This window comes from Acytostelium subglobosum, assembly GCF_000787575.1.
Source record: "Acytostelium subglobosum LB1 DNA, scaffold: scaffold24, whole genome shotgun sequence".
Taxonomy (NCBI): Eukaryota; Evosea; class Eumycetozoa; order Acytosteliales; family Acytosteliaceae; genus Acytostelium; species Acytostelium subglobosum.
In genome coordinates, this window is record NW_012236509.1 from 429320 (window position 1) to 450321 (window position 21002).

Consider the following 21002-nt stretch of genomic DNA (forward strand, 5'->3'; position numbering starts at 1 on the left):
TTGAGGTTGAACTTGCTCTTCTTGGTGTTGTTGAGGTTGTTGCTCTTGTTGTTGTGGATGAGGAGTATTATGTGACTTCTTATTCTTCTTATTCTTATTCTTATTGTGTGATTGATGAGACATACTATTAATAATGTGTTTGATTATATGATTAATGAAAGATTGCAATACTGTATGTCGCGGACTCGAGATACGCCCGTGTTCTTTTTGTAGGTTTGTCAATTCCTTCGTCGTGTGACTCGTTGATTGAACCTGACTCAAAACTTGCAAGTCTGTGTGTGGGGAAGTTTTGGTTGACACCTTGGAATGACGAGTTGTTCCACTAATCAATCCCATTTGATTGACTAACTTTATTAATATATATACATCAATCAATATATATATTCATCTTGTTGATTGGATAGATGATCACACTTAATGATACCATATCCATTGATATTCAATTGTTTGGAATATTTGGGGATGGTTGGATAACGGAAGAATATATGATCAGATAATTGTGCCAGGTTGAATGAGTTAACTTTGTCCAATCCAATTGTTATATGTTTGATGGTTAATGGAATACAATGCTGCTTGCAATCGAATGAGGTGAATCCAGGGACATTGATAAATGTCAACTTGATAACGGTTGGTGGCAGCGGCAACATTCCCAAATATCCACTACGAGTCATGTCGTGAAACTCCAACGATGTTATTGATGGCGGTATATCGCATGCCTTGATACTACAATGTTTGTGCAGGGATAGTCGTGTGATTGAACATGGTAGAGGACTGCCACTGCTGATGCCAGGTTGAATGATGCAGCGGGTCAAAGTGAGCTTCTCCACCCCAAACGGGATGGGCTGTTTGACCATGATATTATTCATGGCGTACATTTCTAAGCAGACTACAATGTCTCAGTTGGGACATTGGCATTGTTGAGATGTCCAGAGGTTTCATCAAGTCCTTCACTATCAACTTTTCCATGTTTGGAAACAGTGTAGTCCAAGGTGGCTCCAAATCATTATTGCCATATTTGTATGTATTGATTGAGAGCGACTTGAGATTGGGATATTGTGTGCCGGCGATGATAGTCCAGTCATATGCGTACAGGTGCAGCAGGGGTGTATGATAGATCACACCACGGTACAATCTGGGCAGATAGATGGTTGTGAGGCTGGTAGGGAGACTGAGCAAGGGGTAAATATATGGTTCGCGGACACGACTTAGATCAAGGATGGTTAGTGAGGGCGGTAATTGTCCAGTATAATTGAGTGGATGATGGAATGTCTCCCCAAACCCAAGAGTGAGCAGTGAAGAGGGCAGTGCATCAGCGGTGATGGGATGATTAAACAAGTTCGGAAGCAACAGTTTCTCCAGCGTGCTTGGCAGGGATCCAGGTGTGATTGGATGGTTCCAATTATGCACATTTTTGATGTCCAATATCTTCAAGCTCATTGATAGTTGACCATTGATGTTTAGTGGCTGTGTGAGCGTGTTGCCAACCATCTTGAGATGTGTGAGTGTAATTGGAAGTTGGTCAAAGTTGACCGTCGTATCATAGATGGACAGACTTGTCAAGGGCAGATGTAACAAAGAGAATGGTTCAATTCGAATGACACTCAAGTTAACCTTTACGTCGGATCGTTGATCAATAAACTGATCGATGATACCCTTGATCTCCCTCTCCTGTTGCTTCATATCCGAGAATGGACTTGTCCTACCCATAGAATAACGGAAGTTGACCTTCCTTAGACTGTCAATGTTCAATGTTCTCAGATAAGCCTGTCTCTCTGATTGAGTGATTGATTGATTGATTGAATGAGTCAGTGAATGAATGAATGAATTAGTGAACAAGTGAGTGATCACAACAACATACATACTTAGGTCGTCTGGTGTTAGACCTTGTTGAGCGAAGGTTTGAATGTCGATTGTTATTTGACGTCTGTTTAGAATGAAGTTATTGTTGATGATATCTTTGTATGAATTGAGGTGATGGTGATGGTGATAGTCTTTGTGGATATCAAGTGCACCTCTAGGACATTGTATATCCTCTTTAGTATTGATAAAGTTTAGATACTTGTGTCTTTGTTCAAACAATCTCTTACACAACAATGTAACAAACATCCTATCAACAATCAGTTCAAGATATCCAACTATCTTGCCAATGATAATCAATGGTAGTTGATCCATTATCTCTATCTTTATCTCTTGTATGCTGTGTGGCAACACAAGTGAATGAATGAATGAAATAGCGATGTTTTAATCATAAAGTTCAAGTTGGAGATCATTCTTGGAGAAGAGGTGATTGATGTTGAATGAGGCCTGGGTCCTGAGTTGATGCTCGACGAAGCGGAACTCGCAGAGGATTGAGGAGAAGGTGTCTTTGGTGACACTGCCACCGGGATTGTGCACTGTGTCATAGGGGTCCTCAATGCATATTGGCTTGTCGCGTGCCCTGAACGCCTTGTCCAGGTAGTGTGGCACATCGGTGAATGCCACCAACTGGCCATATCGTATGCTGATCAGGTTGTTCCTAAAGTCCATCGTGCTGTAATACCTGAAGAATCCATAGAACAGCTCGGCCAAAGTCTTTCGATTGTTGTTGTTGTTGCCAATGACCTGTCTTTGTGAGTCCTGAAGGTTGGGTACAACGGGTGGCTCGCAAGTCTGCAGGTAGTGGATGGCCATGTTGGCGTGGGCATACGATGACAGTGTGTGGGTCTGCGTGTTGTTGATGTTCTTGCGCGATGCCCAGTGCTTGATAAGTACGAGCAGTGGCTGGACACGACTGTCCACCTTGGTGTATGACTTGATCAGAGTAGAGTTGCGTACGGCGTAGTGATTGTTGAAGCAGAGGTCAAAGTTGACATTGTCCAAGTGGAAGCGAACGATGGGTACGCGTGCAGTGGTGATCAGGGCGTCAACATGATAGCCAGCGTCAAGGAGTGCCAGTGCCACCTTCTCCATGAGTTGCTCCAGGGTGAATGTCGTCTGAACGGTCATGCACACATCGATGTCGCTGCCCGTGAGCTCGATGCCATTGACGAATGATCCGTATGCCTGCACGTTGCAATCAGGGAACTTGGCGGTCAGTACTCTGTCCAGCATGTTAAATGCTTGTTGCTTGTTCATGTGATCCTCATCACTGCAGCGCACGGACTCGTATATTTGCTCGAGCAAAGAGCTCATGGCATGGAGGTTGGTGCCCGATGGCAGGTACATCATCGATGGATCGGGACGCATTCCTGCCAGTCTTCGGATATTGGTCTTGATAGTAGTCTTGATCTCTTTGATCTGTTGTCGTTTGTATGAGACATCCATCTCGTTGGCCATTGTTGACTTTATCTCCTCCAAGAAATCATAGGTCATTGTCAACACCTGGTTGTAGTCGGCATTGGGGTTGATCAATGATAACTTGGAGAGCATCCATGTGAATAGACCTGGCTGTTCCTGTTGTACATCAGTCTCCTCGTTTGCAAAGGGGACACCATCAATGTCGTCGCCATTGTTGTCTCTTTCAAAGTCTTCTTCGTCATCGTAGTCTCCGAGTATGGCTCGGTCTTGCTCTTCATACATCTGCCTCTTCAGGTCGGCCAGGATACGCTCGTTTGGTGTGACCAGTCCATCAGGGTTGTTCATGTCATGATGCTTGACCGTGAAGGCCATCGTCTTCATGTCGGTCAACGTAATGACATTGTTGGCCTGAGTGCACTTCCTGATGTACCTGATGTACGAGCCCCAGAGCTCGTCCTGCTCCAGCAGTTTGCCATTTCCAATGATGTACAATGCATAGCGGGCACGCGTGATGGACACGTTGAGACGACGTCTGTCGGTGAGGAAGCCCATTTTGCTCTGGCGCACGGTAGACAGGATAATAATATCCTTCTCACCACCCTGGAATCCATCGACAGTCTTGTTGGTGATATCCATGCCGCGGACATTGAACTCCTTCTGCATCACCTCCTGAAGACGTTTGTTCTGTAGCTTGTAGGGTGTGATGATGCCGATGCTCATCTTCTTCACTGAAGGGTAGTCTTGCACCAGCTTCTTGATCAACAGGAACACCATGGTGACCTCTTGCGAGTTCTGGAATGACTTGGGGCCAGACTCCTCGCATGATTCGGCAATGTCATAGAAGTTGAGAGGTCCATAGCTTCGGGTGTTGTTGTAGAATGGTTGCTTGAACTCTCTGACGGTGCTAGAGTCGACGACTTGACCATTGTAGAATGCACGCGAAGGGAACTCTGAGATGGTCGGATGCATACGATACTGCACGGTGAGGAGGTGGGTCGGGTGGTCGAGTGACAGGCGCTCAAACAGCGAGCAGTCGTAGCCATTCCTTGTGCACACACGCGAGAATACCGTTGGAGGCAGTTGCTTGGGGTCACCGACCAGGATCATCTTCGACGCGCCAAGCTGTAAGGGGATGAGACCGCTCGGTTCGACTGATTGTGTGGCCTCATCGACAATTATGATGTCAAATCTATGATGGATGAGCATGTTGGAGCCAGCAGAAGACAGCGTGCCCAGCACGATGCTGGCCTCTTTTAGCACCTGTTTCTTCTCTTTGAAGGTTGGATAATACTCGAGGCACATTGGATGTAGCTCACGCCTGACGGCCTTGAGTTGGCCAAGTCGAACAACCATGGGATGGCTCGTCGTGTCAAGATTGGGGTGGAGTTGTTCGAAGGCGAGGCGGTCCACTATTGGGGTTCCCGACTCATTGAATAGTCCTTTGTTTTGAATACGAATGGCAATCTCATCGACGGCTGTGTTGGATGGAGCACAGACCATAATCTTGATACTTGGGACTGCATTGAGAAAGACGCTGAGAAGTGCAAGGATGGTCTTGGTCTTGCCCGTACCTGGAGGACCCTGGATCAATGTGAATCCAGTGGGAGCCATGCACTTGGCCACGGCATCCAACTGTGATTGATTGAGTGTACGACTCAGAACAGTAGCCATCGATTGAGAGACGGGATATCTCTGTGACCATTTGTCCGGTGTTACTGGTCTTGGTATGAGCACCTGGATCGCCATCTTGCAAGAACTCAGAGAGTTCACAGCGAACAACTCACGTTGGAATGTGATAAAGTTGGACACCTTGCACACTCTCAGTTTGATTGGGTACTTGGTTGATGTGTAGGTGCGAGGATTGTACAGCCATTGTACGACTTGCTTGCACCTGGACGTGGTGTCTCGTATCTCTACTACCACGGACTGAGAAGTGGGTACATGCTTGATACGGCTTGCCGACTCAACATAGGCCATGACATGGAGTGTTTGGTTGGTACTGGTATCAGTTAGCGTGACCAATACCAGGTCTTGCCAGATGAGCTCTTGTAGCATGCTGGTGAGGTTGATCTTGAACGGAAGCATCACTGACTTCTGTCTTTGTCTCACTCGATCGCTAACCGAATGCATGTCCATTTCCAGGGAGGACGAGGCTAACTCCTTTGACTGAAAGGTGAGCTCGCCAGTCTCTTCTTTGACCAAAGCGCCCTTCTCCTGGAACTGTGACACCACCTGAGCCTTTAGCTCTTCAAACATCAATGGAAGAGTATACTCCTTGTACTGTTGATTGGAGAAGTATCGTTTCTTTTCCACTTCCATGCGATGAGCCAAGTATGGTAGGCGCTCAGGTTGGCATTCCAAGAAGAAATTGACAATATCGCGGAACTAAATGTTTGATTGATTGATTGTGAGTGATCGAGTGATCGACTGAGTGATTGATTGATCGACTGAATGAGCACACATACTGATGAGTTGATGCAATTAACATAGTCTTGGATCTTTGGTGGTTGAGCAGGAGTTGAGGGGATGGCTTTGGGAGTCTGTGGATAGGTAGGCACGGGCTTGGGTTGTGCCGGAGTTGACTTGGGATAGGATGGTGTTTGGACAGGTGTTGGAACTTTCGCTTGGGTTGTCTTTGGTTGTGTATGGTATGGGGCCGCCTGGACATGGACTCGAGCAGGAGCCTTCACTGGAGTTGGCTTGGGTGCTGGCACTTGGACTTTGATAGGTGTATGTATAGGAGGTGCTGGGATAGATCTTTTCTTTATCAATTTACACTGTGCATGCTGTATTTGTACATCGTTTGAGTTTGAAACTTATTCAACTACAAGGTAATAGGTATATCTAATACTTACGTAAGTCTTATCCATTTTACTAAGATGTGAACTTAGTTCTTTGCTGATGAGATTGAACCCAGCGTCTCTTTTGTGAGCATGGGCTGCCTGGTCTGCTTCGGAACCGCCAGCCAACTTTTTAGGACAAAGTTTAGCGAATGTCTCACGTACTACTTTGTAGAAGGTTTTAATCCTTAGATGCTGCTCAATGCGCCATTGACCAAGTGCTATCAGACCCTCCCCTACCGCTGGTGGAGGTGTACTCGGTGGAGGTTGTTGGAGCTGTTGTTGAGGTTGAACTTGAGGTTGTTGAGGTGGTATTGGCTTTTGAGGTTGCGCTCGAGGTGGCTGTTGAGCAAGCTCTAACTGTTTGATCTACCAAGAGTGTTAGGTAAGGAGGTATGTATGTATGAATAGACAGACATACCCTGTCAGTTCTTTGTTTGTTGAGTGCAGTCAGTGAAGCAGTCTTTGCGGATATAATCTTGTCTATCTTCTTCTGACGATCCACTTTGTAGGCATTGATTTGTTGTACAGTGTAGATTGCAACCATTTCAGGAGTTGGCACTGGCATCTTGGTCATCAACTCCTTTACTAGTCTATCATAGTGCATTGTCCTGTTTTTTATCCTCTTGTCAATTGCAATGACAATAGGATCTTTGTTTATAACATGTTGTTGTTGTTGTTGTTGTTGCATTATATATACATATATATTAAAGTTGTATTACAAGTGAATGATAAGGTAATGATCAATTCAAAGTGTAGTGTCCTCTGTACTAAACACAAAAGTACTGTTGTGTAGTGATGTGTTCTTGCCTTGAATTGGATGTAGAAGATATTATTGTGATTGACGGATTGATTTGATTGGTGTCAAAATTGTATTTTCATAATTTGTAACTCAAGTTGTGGTTGGCAAACTCAAGAATCAATTATTGATGGAACCTCAAAGTGTAATGATTGGTAGGGTAATCTTATTCACCTACTATATTAGATGTTTATTGATCTAAGTGAAATCAATGATCTTATTAAGAATTATCAAATCTCTTTGTTAAATATCTAGAGATAAATTTGATCCATTTATTATAAAGTGATTTCGGTATCGATGTGTACCACCGATGCCGTTTCAATGATCGCTTCAGATGACAATTCTATATGTATATAATGTCCATTGAATTTAACATAATAATTAGGCGTAGAATATTGCAAATTATCTTTGGCAACATATATTGGAAGCTTTAAATTCTTGTACTGGAAGTAGAGGTCGGGTGGAGAACCTCTAAGTCTAAATTCTCTATTATTAATTGTAATTGTATCGGCAAGGATAATTTTTTTACCATTGTACCATCCATAGTAGATAGGTTTACTAATAATATATACCCTTTTTTCAATTTGAGGATGTAAATGATCTAAAGTGAGATAATAATCTTCATTCTTCTCATCTGAGGATTTGGGATCTTATCAATTAAAATATTTGATATTATTATTAGATAATTATAATATCAATTTTCAATGTCATTTTTGAGCTATACATACTTGAATCAGTAGAATTATCTAGACAATTATTCACATTGATAAGTGTAATTAAAAGGAAGATTAGGATTAAAATATTTGGTAGCTTGGACATAATTGATTTAGATAATTATTATTATTACTTTGATAATTTTTTTATTATCAATATCACCTTTTATATTGTCAGTTCATCAATCTCTGTTATTAGAATACAATATTATTACAATTATTTACTCATCATGATAATTTACGAATCAATTCCACCACCAACTTTGTACAACCACTACTTCGTCCACTTCCTGTCGTTATTAAATATGTTGTGTAAACACCTCATTATCTGTAATCAATCTTGTTTTCAATTGGCTACTGAATCCGGTACATGTTGGTAAAAGACAATGATATTCTATCTATTCAATTCAATTTCCGAAAACAAGTCTTGGCAGGTTTATGGTTCACTTTGATTTATTATTATATTAGAACTTGATGAAGTGTCTTCTGATAAAGATTTCGATTCATTGTTAGGTTCAGACGATATAATTTTTAGATTTAATAATAGTGGACCTCAAAATTTGATGAGTGATTGATTTAGTAATTGGAATAGTTCACCCAGATCGTGTTCTTTGGAATGAAGTTTATTACATTACATTACAAATGTCCTGATCCTGGACAAAATTGGAGTGTGGGGGAGATGAGTTTGCTCGGTGATTGATCAATCCAGCAATCAATCAATCAACCAGATCAATGAAAAAGACTAGACTAATTCATAAGAATGGACTGAAGATCAGACTTGGAGAGAAGTGAATGTGCTGAGCTGGATGGGTTGGTACGCATGTTGTGCTCCATGATACGGATCTCGTAGAGGATGGTCGGGAATGATCGTTTGTTGACACTGCCGGCAGGGTTGTGCTTGTGATCGATCGGATCCTCAATGCAGATGTGCGAGTGTTTGAATGTGTCCAAGTACTCCAACGTGGCCATGCGCACCGACATCTCCTTGCCATGTCTAATGGCAATCAATTGCTTCTTAAAGTCGAATGAGCTAAAGTATTGGAAGAAGCCGTAGAAGAGCTGTCCGAGCGACTGCGTGTTGCTGACCTTGGGTGTCTTGTCGCGCGCCTTGTCCTGCAGGTTGGGGAGGACAGGTGGCTGGCACGTCTGCAGGTAGTGGATCACCATGTTGGCATAGGAGTACGACGACAGCGTGTTGTTGAGCGTGTCGTTGATGTTCTTTTGCGCGGCCCAGTATTTGATCAAGATGATGAGTGGCTTGACGCGCTTGTCCTGCTCGGTGTACGAGCGGATCAGCAGGGAGTTGGTCACAGCGTTCATGTTGTTGAAGCACAAGTCAAAGGGCACCTGGAGGTCGGGCGACTTGAACCGGATGATGGGCACACGCGCATTGCCAATCAGCTTGTCCACCTTGTAGCCGGCCTTGAGCAGGACGAGTGCCACACGGCGCATCAGGTCCTTGTCGACGTCGTTGTGCTTGTACGACATGCACACATCGATGTCGCTGTCGTGCAGTTGGATGCCACTGACGAATGAGCCGTACGCGGTGACTGAGCAGCCCTTGAAGTTCTGCTGCAGGAGCTTCTCGAGTGCGGTCAGCGCCTTTTGTTTCATGGCGGTGTTCTTGGGGGACAGACTGGAGGTGTACAGGGCCATGAGCTCGTCACTCAGGGTGGTGGAGATGGTCGCGCCATTTGTGTTGGGGTTGACAAGTATGCGCTCGAGCTTGAGTACATGCTCCTTGACAACGCTACGCATCTGCTTCATCTGGCGCCTCTTGGCATCGACGTCGGACTCGTCTTTCCTCGCTCTCTTGATGTGGTCTAGGCATCGATGTGTGTTGTCCAACAGGTCATTGTAGTTGGACTTGGAGTTGGAGCCAAGGGTCATCTTGGCCAGGAGCACGCTAATGTCCTGGTTGACTGTGTCATTGTCGTCGCCAGACTCGTCGGATGAGTCGTCATCGTCGTCACCGTAGACTTCATTGATTGCGTGCTGCTCCTCCTCAATCATCTTCTGTTCAAGGTTGTCCAACTCGCGATCATGCTCGGTGATGAGACCCTCGGGGTTGTTGATGTCGTTGTGCTTGACGATCTCGCCCATCGTGCGGATACCCTTCGAGTCGATGACGTTGTATGCATGGCAGTTGCGCTTGATGTGGTTGATGTACGGGCCCCACAGCTTGTCCTTCTGCAGCAGCGCGCCATGTCCAATGACAAAGTGGGCGAATCGAGCACGCGTGATTCCGACGTTCATTCGGCGCCTGTCGCTCAGGAAGCCGATGCGGTCCTGGCGCACGCACGACAGGATGATGATGTCCTTCTCACCTCCCTGAAAGCCATCGACTGTGTTCACCTTGATGTCCATATCCTTGACGTTGAATACGTTGCGGCGCGCGGCCTCCAGCTCGCGGAACTGCAGCTTGTAAGGAGTGATGACTCCGAAGCTCATCTTCTTGGTCTCGGGGTAGTCGTGGACGAGACGCTTGATCAGCAGGAACACCAGCTCGACCTCGAGCTTGTTACGCAGTGAGCGCTCGCATGCCTCCTCGCGTGAGTCAAGGATGTCGTAGAAGTTGATTGGACCAAAGCGCGACGAATCCTTGTAGAAGGGCTGCTGGAACTGCTCCTCGGTCTTGCCATCCTTGACCTCGCCACCGTAGAAGGTCATCGAGGGGAAGCTAGAGATGAGCGGGTGCATACGGTATTGGACCGTGAGCATGTGTGTTGGGAACACCTCGGACAGGCGCTCAAACAGCGAGACAGAGTAGCCGTAGCGATCGGCTATCATCGAGAAGACTGTGGGCGGGAGCTGGCGTGTGTCTCCAATCATGATCAACTTGCCCGCGCCCATTGTAAGTGGAATGAGAGAGCTTGGCTCCACAGACTGCGTGGCCTCGTCCACGATCACCAAGTCAAACTTTTGGCCATTCAAGGACTTGGAGCCAGAGGCCGACAGCGTGCCCAGCACAATGTTGGCGTCGCGAAGTGCCTGTTTCTTTTCAGAGAGCTTGGGAAGCTGCTCCAGACAGATTGAGTGTAGCGCTGGACTGACCGCCTTGAGCTGGCCCAGACGTACGACCTTGGGACGCATAACCTCGCCAGTCTGACTGATCAGGCCCTGATCGAGGACACGTACTCCAATCTCGTCAACAGCTGTGTTGGATGGTGCGCACACCAAGATCTTGAGTGGACCAACGTTGCGGAACACGCTCAGCAATGCCAGGATTGTCTTGGTCTTGCCCGTGCCGGGTGGACCCTGGATCAGGGTGATGCCCTTGGATTCCATGCACTTCTCGACTGCCTGGAACTGTGAGTCATTGAGAGTGGAGACGGTCTTGAGCACCTTGACCATGCCATCGCTAAGTGTGTACTTCTTGTTGGCGGGGCCAGGGTCAAGTGATGGGGTGAGGATCTGCTTGGCCAGCACAGTGCTGCTGAGGCCGTGTACGGCAACGAGCTCGCGATGGAATGTGATAAAGTTGGAGACCTTGCACAGACTGAGGCTGAGCGAGGCCTTGGCACCATTGAGTCTGTTGTCGTAGAGCAGTCGCACAAAGTTCTGGCAGTGCTCCTTTGTATCTTGGATGGTGGCAGTGCAGAACTGATTGAGTGAGGTGGACATGAGCTTGGACACCTTGCTGATGTAGGCAAGTACGCGCTGCTTGGCGCCCGTGGCAATGTGGGTAGCAGTGATCATTACCAGGTCTTGATAGACGATCTCGTCCACCAAACTCTTGATCTTGACCCTGAAGGACAGGGCGACCGATTGGCCGTCATTGTCCACCAGTGACTGGACCTGCATATCGAGTGATGACTCGCGCATCAGTGCCGAGTTGAAGATTAGCTCGCCATTGGCGTCGCTGACCTCTGCGCCATGCTCTTGGAACTGAGTGACCACCTGTGACTTGAGTTCCTCAAACATCAGTGGCACAATATATCGCTTGTACTGCTCAATCGTGAAGCTCTGTTGCTTCTCTACATGTATAATATGGCTGAGGAATGGTAATCTCTCTGGTTTGCACTCCAGGAATATGTCTACAATTGAATCATACTGAGTTTGGGTGAGGGCGAGGGTTATGGTTAGGGCGAGGGCAAGGGTTAGGACGAGGGTGAGGGCAAGGGTACATACTGATGAGTCGATACAATCGACTGGATCTTCTTGGGCTTGGTATAACTTGGATGCGGCAGTATGGGATTGGCCGAATTGTGTGAATGACTTTTGTACAGGTAATGACTTCTTGGCAACAACTGGTGCCGGTATCGTCACGGGTATAAGTTCTGGCAAGATCCTTGCCAGTCCTGGTATGGTCACAGGTCTCTTGGCATTGTGATCGCTACACATCTGAGCCTGTACGAGTGATTGATCGAGTGAGTGATTGAGTGATCGAGTGATTGTGGGATGACTTACATATGTCTCCTCGATCTTGTTCGCCAGCCTGGCTCGATTGACCTCGATCTCGTCCAACTTGCCTGATCGTATCTTGTTGTAGGCTGTTCGTGACAGTCCTCGATGGCTCTCATTTGGAAGGTTCTTGATCTCAGCGGCAGACTTTACAAATGGACACTGGTCATTCAACCTCTTGGTCTTTCCATATACAATACCCTTTAACTCCTTCTTCTTGAAATCATGCCACTTGTTGATATGATTCATTGTGATCACTACTGTCTGAGTCTGGGCCTGAGCCTTTGCCAGTGCCTGTTCCTGTGCCTGGGCCTTCTTCTTGGCCTTTGCCAAAGCCTTCTCCTTGGCCTTGATGGCCTTTGGATCACTGTTGAGTTCCTTCAACTATTCATGTTTGATTGGAAGTGTGTTAGTTGACTGAGTTGAGTCAGTTGTCCACCGATTGTGTCACTTACCAGTTGACTCCTCCTGGCGTGCAACTCTCCAAGTGCACTGTTCTCATCATAGCATAACTTCTCGAAAGCTTTGCTTCGTATGACATTGTATTGTCTCTTCTCCTCTTCGTTGCGGAATGGTGCTGTGGGTTTGGTCGGATACTTCTTTTTCAGCAACTCCCTCTGCAGCCTGTAGTACTCCTTGTTGGCTGCAGCCTCTCTTTCAAAGTCTTTAAGGTCTGTAAACTTGACCATTGTGAATATTTATATGTATATGTATATTATATGTTTATCTGTATATGTATAAGTTGTTGTATAAGTGTATAATTAACTATTATTATGTTTGTATGTTAGTTTGAGTGATTGAATGAATCATTGATTGATTGATTGAAGTAGTATTGATTGAATCAATGGAATGAAGTGATTCTGAATAATGAATGCATTGGTTTGTGAGAAAGACCTTGGATGCCGAGCACACCAAGCGTTGTGATGCCCATCTGCGCATTCCTGTCACTCTGTCAATCGTTTGGGCGGGGGTTTGTCGTTGTTTTGTGTTTGGAAAACTGGTGGACAACGAATGGAAAAGTGGTGGTTGTGATCACTTGATCATAGAGTGTCGCGCACTTGGATGGTCACTCCCACCCCATCTAGATAGGAAGGATCAAGAAGAGGACGATGGTGAATAGATATGTGTACAAATAAGCAATTTAGTTTAGAGCTCCAACAACAGTGTTATGACTTATTAGAAGTCGGTATACTCCTCGAGCAGGTCCTCTTCAAGTAACTCATCATCAATCGATGCATCAATTAAAGGTGATGATGATGAATGTCTATGCTGTTGTTGTTGACCATTGACTGGTGATGAAGACTTTGGATCAATATTGAATCCATTCAATACTGGTGATGATTCAAAGAACTTGTTCTCCTGTTTGGTTTGATTGATTGATTGATTGATTGAGTGAACGGTTAGGTCTGGAGTTGGACTGAATGAGTATGCTTGGGCTACATACCATAAATATTGATGAACTGAAACGATTGCCAGTGATTGGTGAGCGCAATATCCTCTTGAGGACGACGTCAAAGAGTATTGGATTGAATCGATAGATCTCGTTGACTACATCACGTTCGTCTGGTGTGATCAATCCTCTGTTGGCCAACAACGTAGTGATCACTGCCAAGTTGACCGCTGGTATTGGATAATCACTGCCATAGATCAGTCTATTATGTATATGTTGATGGTCCATCAGTGGAACCAATGCTTCCACTCGATCAAACGCCACGATGCCACTCAGGTCTCCAATTAGATTGTTATTATACTTCTCTTCATGCATCAATCTTAGGAATAACTAGATGAATGATTGATTGATTGATTGTTAGTTCTTTATGGCCACGCTATTGGGACGGCAGGAGACTTACATGAAGATTTGGAATGATTGGCTGAGGCTGCTTGGTCTCGTCCAGGTCGAGGTTCTTGCCCTCACCGCCACAGTGGACGGCGACGATCTTGACTCCCATGTCCAGTGGTCGACGTAGGAGTAATGGATTGCCAAGTCGTGAGTCGGACTCGGGTGGCTCCACCAACGAGTGTTCATTGCCCGTGTGAACAAACAGTATAAGGTCATTCTCAACCATCGCTTCGTAGAATGGTACGCAAAGGTCTGAGTTCAAGTCGATGCCCATCGATACTGGCAACCAACGAACATAACGTACACCCCTAAGTATCCACTTTAACAGTTCATCCACTGCATCCTTGCGGTATGGATGTATAGATATACATGGTGCTATGTGTGAGTTGAGTGATTGGATTGGGAGAATGAGTAAGGTAGGACTTGGACCAGACAGAGGGAGGTTAACATACTGAACAACTCTGAGAAGTCTTGTACGATGTCCATCAGGTAGTCATTGGGCACGTAGAGTCCTGTTAGTCGCATCAACTCCTCGCCATCAGTACTGTATCGCTTGTCGATGGATGACAGCATGAGCTTTCCAAACTGTTTGCAATCGATTGATTGATTGATTGAATGTTGTTAGTGAGCCAGCCTGGACGCTCCACTTACATGAACTAACAAACTACTACTTACTGGATAGTTCGACTTTAGGTGGCGCGCAAGTTGGACGACTCGGTCGACGTATTGACGATCCCACGTGTTGCGGTCGGTGATGGCGCAGGCAGATGTGAAGGCCTTGAACTTGAGATACTTGATTGGATGTTTGAATCGCTCGTAGATCTCTGCCGTGTTGACGGAGCAATTGGTGTCGGCACCGATGCCAAACAGGTTGACCATGTGGTCCACCACGCAGCCAGACGGCGAGCGCCCGAATGGTTGCAGTGTTGCATCGATCATCGCTCTGGCCGCCGAGCTCAACACCTTGTCCGTCGAGGACGACATTGATGGCAATGACGGTGACAATGACGCACCGCTGCCTCGTTTACCCGTCGGTGGTGTTGAAGTATGTAATGTATTGTTATCATATAGATCATTGTCCAATTGTTGTTGTTGATGTCGTCTATGACCATTGTCATCACCGTCATCATCATCATTGTCATCACCATCACTATTTACACCATTGGCAACTGTCTGTGCAATTGATGTCGTTGCATTTCGTATCTTTTGTTTAATATTATCTACACTGCCAATCTTGTTTGACAACCAACTAAATGCCATCTTGATTGCTCGACTTTATCTGTATATCTGTATGTATCTGTATATGTGTATATTTGAAGATGTATTTGATTGGTTGATTGATTGCAAGTTAGATTAAGTCCCCCAGGGAAGATAATTTGAAATGTACCCCAACCCTAACCCTTGCCCTTGCCCTTGCCCTTGCCCTTGCCCTCGGCCTTGCACTCACACAATGATAATTGATTACTTGTGTATGTATTAGGTTGTTGGTACTTTAGACAAAAGCTGTTGTTTAGTTGACATCTTGAACATGACTTTGGCCACTCAGATACTTGAGCCAAACATTGTTCTGAGAGAGAATGGCTTGATCTCAGACTCTGGAAGTCCTTCCAAAAGGTATCGAATCGATAGCTCTGGCATTAAACTACCAAACCTGTAAACTTGGGAGAGTAGGTAAGCCTTGACATTACCAATAGGTCCATGAGGCCCAACCATCAATTCAGATATAAAGATCACCAATTCAACGGGGTCCTTTTGAATACAATCGACGACACATGATCCAAGTCGTTCGAATGAGAGCTCCATGTCTTGAGACCATCTTGAATATATATTCATGACATTGGAGAAGTTGCCACTCTTGCAAGCTTGGTAGAATGCATCCTCTTTCTCTTCTTTGGTTGGTTTCTGCATGTTGACCATTGTATCAATTGTAGAGATACTCTGTTCGCCAACCCAACCCCAGTTGAATCTTGCGCCATGGCAACCAATGAGATATTGACAGATTGATTGTTGGCCATGAGTAAAGGCAGCTGTCAGCAATTTAGTCAAGGAGGATTTCTCTCGAACCTGAACAAACACGGCACTGGTTGATTGTTCGATCAGTTGCACACAATCTGCCATTCCAAGAGCGCATGCACACTCCAAAATACTAGTGGTCAAGTCCAACAGAAACTCCCCAACCGTTGCTTGAGAGAGAAGATAGCGGATCACAGCTGGATCAGCATTCCATTTCTGGCGTGGCCGGAACGACCAGTCATTGATATCCTTGGGTTCGTATCTTTTGATTTGCTGAATGGTCATTTCATCCAGGTGACGACGATTGAAATGTTGAGGAGCACTACCAAAGGGACAATTTGATCGCTCACACTCAGCCACCAAGATTGATCGAATGGCATCGTTGTTTGTATCCTTGCCACTGAGTTCCAGGTTATTATTGATTGCTTTAAAATAGAATGGTTGATTTGTTTGTTTGCTGAGTACATTGGGATATGTTTCGAGGTATGCTTTGAGAAGGTCTGGACGGCCCATTGATGCAACATGATTGAGTATCTTGACGCTGGAAATTGAGAACAGATTGTGAAGTTGGATATACTCCATGATCTCCAATGTCATGGGATACACATTTTCCATGCCAATGTTAAGTGAGATTGTTTCACCCTTGTAACGAACTTGAACTTGAGACACGATCTGATGAGCTGTCTTGACCATGTCCAAAGTGCCAAATGTACAGATAGTCTCCAGTCCAAGCACCTGGCCATATCCCTTCATTTCCAATGAGAGGAAGTATTGAATGAATGACTCCAAATGAGTTTGTTGGTATTCCTGGTGCACATTCATGAAGATACCCTTCCTAATGAATGATAGGAGGTCTGGCTGGTTGTCACCATGTGACATGATTGCAAAGACCCTGAGGAATATCATTCCAACTTCATTGAGAACCAACTCGCATGCTTGGTATTGTTGATTGGTGGGCGGCACTGGAATTTGATAGGCGGCGTATACTTGAATGAGGAAGTTGAGTGAGTGCTCCAATTGTGCCCGATCAGCAGGCTGCTCCAGATCTGAGCAATAGAGTGCATGGACTTTGTCTTGTTGGATACCAGTCGTCGGACGGAATGCACTTTCACAATACTGGCTCACATCTGTGTAATTGAATGAGATATGATTGACTGCACGTCGGACCAGTTCAACGTCTTGGCATCTCAACAGCACTCTCAAAGGACAAATGATAAGTTGATCCACTCTTGGAGCTGAGGGCAGTCCATTGAGGAATGTGATCAAAAGTCTGAGTGCTGTTGCCATCTGCTGCCAGTCCTTGATATGTTTTTCCTCTACCTTTCTTTTCCTTGCCTCCAAGCCACTAGTGACAACAATCGAATTGGTCTGTGACAGAAGGTATTCAAACATCGCCAATCGTCCATGAATGATAGCCGTCACGAGATGGTCTTGGTGCTTCTCCAAATGTATCGGTCGCCCGTTATTAGACGTCATGCCCGCATGATCAAAGATGACTTTGAAGATGTCTGGGTTGTCATGAGCCTGCGCCTCGAGCAACTTATACACATCGAGTCGGCCGTACTTGACAGCATAGCATATCAGTAGATTATGATAATAAAGCATTGTGTATCTGTTTGTGTCAAAGACATGTTTGAACACTGCGTATGGCATCAACTCGATGAGCTTCTCTAAGCTAGTGTGTGTCCAAAGCACTTTGTTGCTGCTGTTGTTGGGTTGGCGTTGAAGTCGCTCGACAAGAACATAGTGCCACTGGTGAGTCTCTGACAACATTATGTCGGCATCGTTGAGCTCGTCGTACTTGTAGATTCTTGGATTGCAGTGTTTGAACATTGATGCGTGTGGCAGTCTCCCAACATAGACAATCGTTCTAAACAATGTCTTGTTGAGCAATACACTGGTGATGATGTTGTCATGTCTCTGTTTGACTGTGTCTTCATTGCCTGTCACACTATTGAAGCATGAGCTTCCTCTACAGTCACACTTTGGAAGCAACCGATCAAGTACCTCTGACAGATCAGTATGTGTCATTGATTAATCGATTATTAGTTATCTCTATCAAATACACTTAACATGAAATGAATACTTTAACAAACAAACTGACTTTTAATTTCTAGTCTGCAACCCTTACCAATGCCCTTGCCCCACATAAAGTACTTGTGATCATCCTGGATTTATTTATGAAGAAAAGTTAATTTTAAAAATCTCTCCATATAATGTAATATAATAATCATATATAATAACATTATTAATATTAATTTGTTTAACTAGAAGTGGAATCTTCTCATTATTTTGTCCCACAAAGTACAAGTTTGGAGGAGTACCTCTAAGAGTAAATACATCTTTGTGACCATCTATATGAAAGTCCAAATTCGAAGGTAACACAGAATAATGATCCTGGTTCCATCCATAGTAGATAATGTGATTCTTTGAATCTCTTTTCCAAATTATTGGTTTAATATATTTATCAAGATTATCCTCAGGGTCATTTGAAAATGATCCATCTTAATATTATTAACTTAGTAACTAATATTGATGTCAGATAACATCTGAATACATACTTTGAGGCTCTGAAGATTCCAAAGAAGAAGAAGAATCTTGACAATTATTTACTTTGATTAGAGTAATTAAGAAGATAACTAATACCAATATATTCAACCATTTGGACATTATTTATTAAGTTATTAATTTAACTACTATTTAATGATATATATATTTATATTCTTCGGTTAAGACAAATACCTTTTATATCCTATTTTATCAGCCATTGTTACAATTATTCTGATTGTGATCATTAATTTTATCACACCTTTGTAGACCCCAACCTCTCCTTGTTCAACCACGGACGAATCAACAGATATCTTGTAATTAATCAACAACACACCAGTGATAGCTCAGATATCTTACAATAATGAGTACATTATATTACAAATGATTTGAAGGACGAATAATCAAATTCTGTCATTTCATTCAAGACAGCAACCCTCGCCCTCACATACAAGATGAAGAATACAGTGTACTCAATGATGACGTTTGGTTAGGTAGGGTAATCCTAGATATATAACAGCTTTTGACACTTTATGGGAGTTAGTTGTTGCTGTTGTTGTTGGATTGGGGATTGGTGGAGTTGGTGGAGTTGGTGGAGTTGGGGATTGACGCCAATAATAATATTACTACTGTTGTTGCTATTACTTATAATGTTGTTGTTGTTGTTGTTGCTGTTGGCAATAACATGTTGATTGGTGTTGTGATTGTTGTTGTTGGACACGGAGACGGGTACTGGACCAGTGTAGCCTTGGAGAAAATGGGAGTAGAGTGGGCCGGAACCATGTGTCTTGCGATCCATTTGGCGCGGCAGTATGCGACGACGTGCATTGGTGAACCAGTTGTTGATCTGGCTGAATGAGAGATGTGTTGAACTGGTGAGCTGCGTCTTCTCCTCCTCAGTAGGATAAGGATGCATGTTGTGCTCAAACAGCCACTTCTTCAAGATTCCCGTGGCCTCCGATGGAAGCTTTCCACGTTTCTTCTTGCGGCCCACTGTGCCGGGTGCGCCCTCATTCGGCTTGCCATCCTCCTCATCACTCGAGCTGTGAGTAAAGTCAGTGTCCTGCGACACAAAGTTAAAGCGGTTGGCGCTGGAGCTTGAGCTTGGGCTGACACTTGGGTTGGAGATGGTGTTGGAGTTGGAGTTGGTGTTGGTGTTGGGTGTGGCCTGGCCGTTGGATGACCTGCTTAGCGGGTTGGGGTTGCTGAGGGATATCCTCTGCTGGGGTACTACCATCTCTTGGAACTCGCTGGACAAGTGAGGTGGAGTGTTGCTTGGTGTGGAGTTGTTGCTGTTGTTGCCATTGTTGAGGTTGTTAAGGTTGCTAAGGTTGAGGTTGGGTAGCTGGGGACCACCAGCCACTCCAATCAAGTTCATCAAGACCTCGGATGCCCATCCCTCTTCCTTTGGACCACCACCACTTGCCTTGTCCTTGGTGTTGGACAACTTTGAAACATGTTCCTTGGATGGAGCAGGTTCCTTTTTAGGTGATTGATGCTTATGTTGATGTTTGGATGATCCAGACGTGTGCTCCCTCTTTAACATCTTGCGTGGATGACGTTGGTTCTCTCCATCACTCTCATTATCACTGCTCGTGTCATACTCCAACAATGAGAACACTTGTTGTTGTTGTTGTTGATGCTGATGATGTACATGTGGTGCAGACGTAGGTGGACCAACTCGAGTGGGAGGTGGACCACTACTCTCTGATGATGACGATGATGAAGATGACGATGAGACCAGCATTACTTTGCTCTTCAGCTTTGAATACTCGGTGATAAGGTCTTCGATTTGGGTCTCCTTCTCGTTGAGCAGCGCTTGAAGATTGGATTGCGCGGTGAATACGTTGCCCTTGAGGCTTGCAATCAGAGACATGAATATCTTGTAGTCTATGATGTTCCTTGAGGGCGTCTCTTTGCTCACCTTGATCTCCATCTCACCGATCAGGCTGTTGATGATATCAAAGTGTCCAGAGATGTCCCAGCCCATGTTTTCGTGGCTGATTTGTGCATAATTAATGTTGGCGGCGCCCCCATTGTGATGGAATTGGTTGCCTCCAGTCCTGTTGGCAGATAAAGAATGATTATTGTTGGAGTTGTTGTTAGGGTTGGAGATGATGGTGATGGGGGAGGGCATTTGGAAGGCCATCGAGGAGGAGGAAGATGTTGGGGTTGGCGTGGGGATTGAATGGTTGGAATGGCCAGTGTTGCCGCCAGTGTTTCCAGTGTGATCAGGCGTGGAAGGTGTGTTGTTGACCACGCGGTGTTGGTAGTCGTATATCTGAGAGTCCATGTCATCACTGTCACAATTGTCCAATATGGACGAGAGTGATGACACCTGGGAGGACGGACGAGATGAGCCCAAAGACGATGTAGTTGTCTGTTGTTGTTGCTGTTGGCTCATGGTTTAATTTATGTTGTATCTGTGGATGTTTGTTTGAATGTTAGTTTGATTGTTTTGGAATATATTGATTGGTTGATTGGAATTATTCCATTTTGGATGGGTGGATGGATGGATGGACAATTGTTATGGCCATACCTCAATGTTATCCTTTAAGAGGTAATGGATG

The 21002-nt window shown here is 45.0% G+C and overlaps 7 protein-coding genes across 7 annotated transcripts; all 7 read right to left on the reverse strand.

The window, feature by feature from the left end:
- Window positions 1-858: 858 nt before the first annotated feature.
- SAMD00019534_099410 (hypothetical protein) lies at window positions 859-2172 on the reverse strand (the record flags this gene model as incomplete). The annotated part of the gene is made up of 3 exons (XM_012894973.1): window positions 859-1772; window positions 1863-1955; window positions 2088-2172. The coding sequence occupies 3 exons, from the start codon at window positions 2170-2172 to the stop codon at window positions 859-861; spliced, it is 1092 nt and encodes a 363-aa protein (XP_012750427.1).
- A 69-nt stretch (window positions 2173-2241) lies between these two features.
- SAMD00019534_099420 (hypothetical protein) lies at window positions 2242-6146 on the reverse strand (the record flags this gene model as incomplete). Its single annotated transcript, XM_012894974.1, has 3 exons — window positions 2242-5661; window positions 5742-6062; window positions 6132-6146. 3 exons carry the CDS (start codon window positions 6144-6146, stop codon window positions 2242-2244), a joined length of 3756 nt encoding a protein of 1251 aa, XP_012750428.1.
- Window positions 6147-6352: 206 nt separating this feature from the next.
- SAMD00019534_099430 (hypothetical protein) lies at window positions 6353-6807 on the reverse strand (the record flags this gene model as incomplete). Its single annotated transcript, XM_012894975.1, has 2 exons — window positions 6353-6472; window positions 6538-6807. 2 exons carry the CDS (start codon window positions 6805-6807, stop codon window positions 6353-6355), a joined length of 390 nt encoding a protein of 129 aa, XP_012750429.1.
- Window positions 6808-8375: 1568 nt separating this feature from the next.
- On the reverse strand, window positions 8376-12721 carry SAMD00019534_099440 (hypothetical protein; the record flags this gene model as incomplete). Its single annotated transcript, XM_012894976.1, has 4 exons — window positions 8376-11681; window positions 11760-11978; window positions 12039-12416; window positions 12488-12721. 4 exons carry the CDS (start codon window positions 12719-12721, stop codon window positions 8376-8378), a joined length of 4137 nt encoding a protein of 1378 aa, XP_012750430.1.
- Window positions 12722-13208: 487 nt separating this feature from the next.
- SAMD00019534_099450 (hypothetical protein) lies at window positions 13209-15132 on the reverse strand (the record flags this gene model as incomplete). The annotated part of the gene is made up of 5 exons (XM_012894977.1): window positions 13209-13391; window positions 13477-13812; window positions 13883-14247; window positions 14325-14457; window positions 14524-15132. The coding sequence occupies 5 exons, from the start codon at window positions 15130-15132 to the stop codon at window positions 13209-13211; spliced, it is 1626 nt and encodes a 541-aa protein (XP_012750431.1).
- Window positions 15133-16076: 944 nt separating this feature from the next.
- SAMD00019534_099460 (hypothetical protein) lies at window positions 16077-17916 on the reverse strand (the record flags this gene model as incomplete). Its single annotated transcript, XM_012894978.1, has 2 exons — window positions 16077-16147; window positions 16236-17916. 2 exons carry the CDS (start codon window positions 17914-17916, stop codon window positions 16077-16079), a joined length of 1752 nt encoding a protein of 583 aa, XP_012750432.1.
- Window positions 17917-18937: 1021 nt separating this feature from the next.
- On the reverse strand, window positions 18938-20836 carry SAMD00019534_099470 (hypothetical protein; the record flags this gene model as incomplete). Its single annotated transcript, XM_012894979.1, has 1 exon — window positions 18938-20836. The coding sequence occupies one exon, from the start codon at window positions 20834-20836 to the stop codon at window positions 18938-18940; it is 1899 nt and encodes a 632-aa protein (XP_012750433.1).
- Between the last annotated feature and the right edge of the window lie 166 nt (window positions 20837-21002).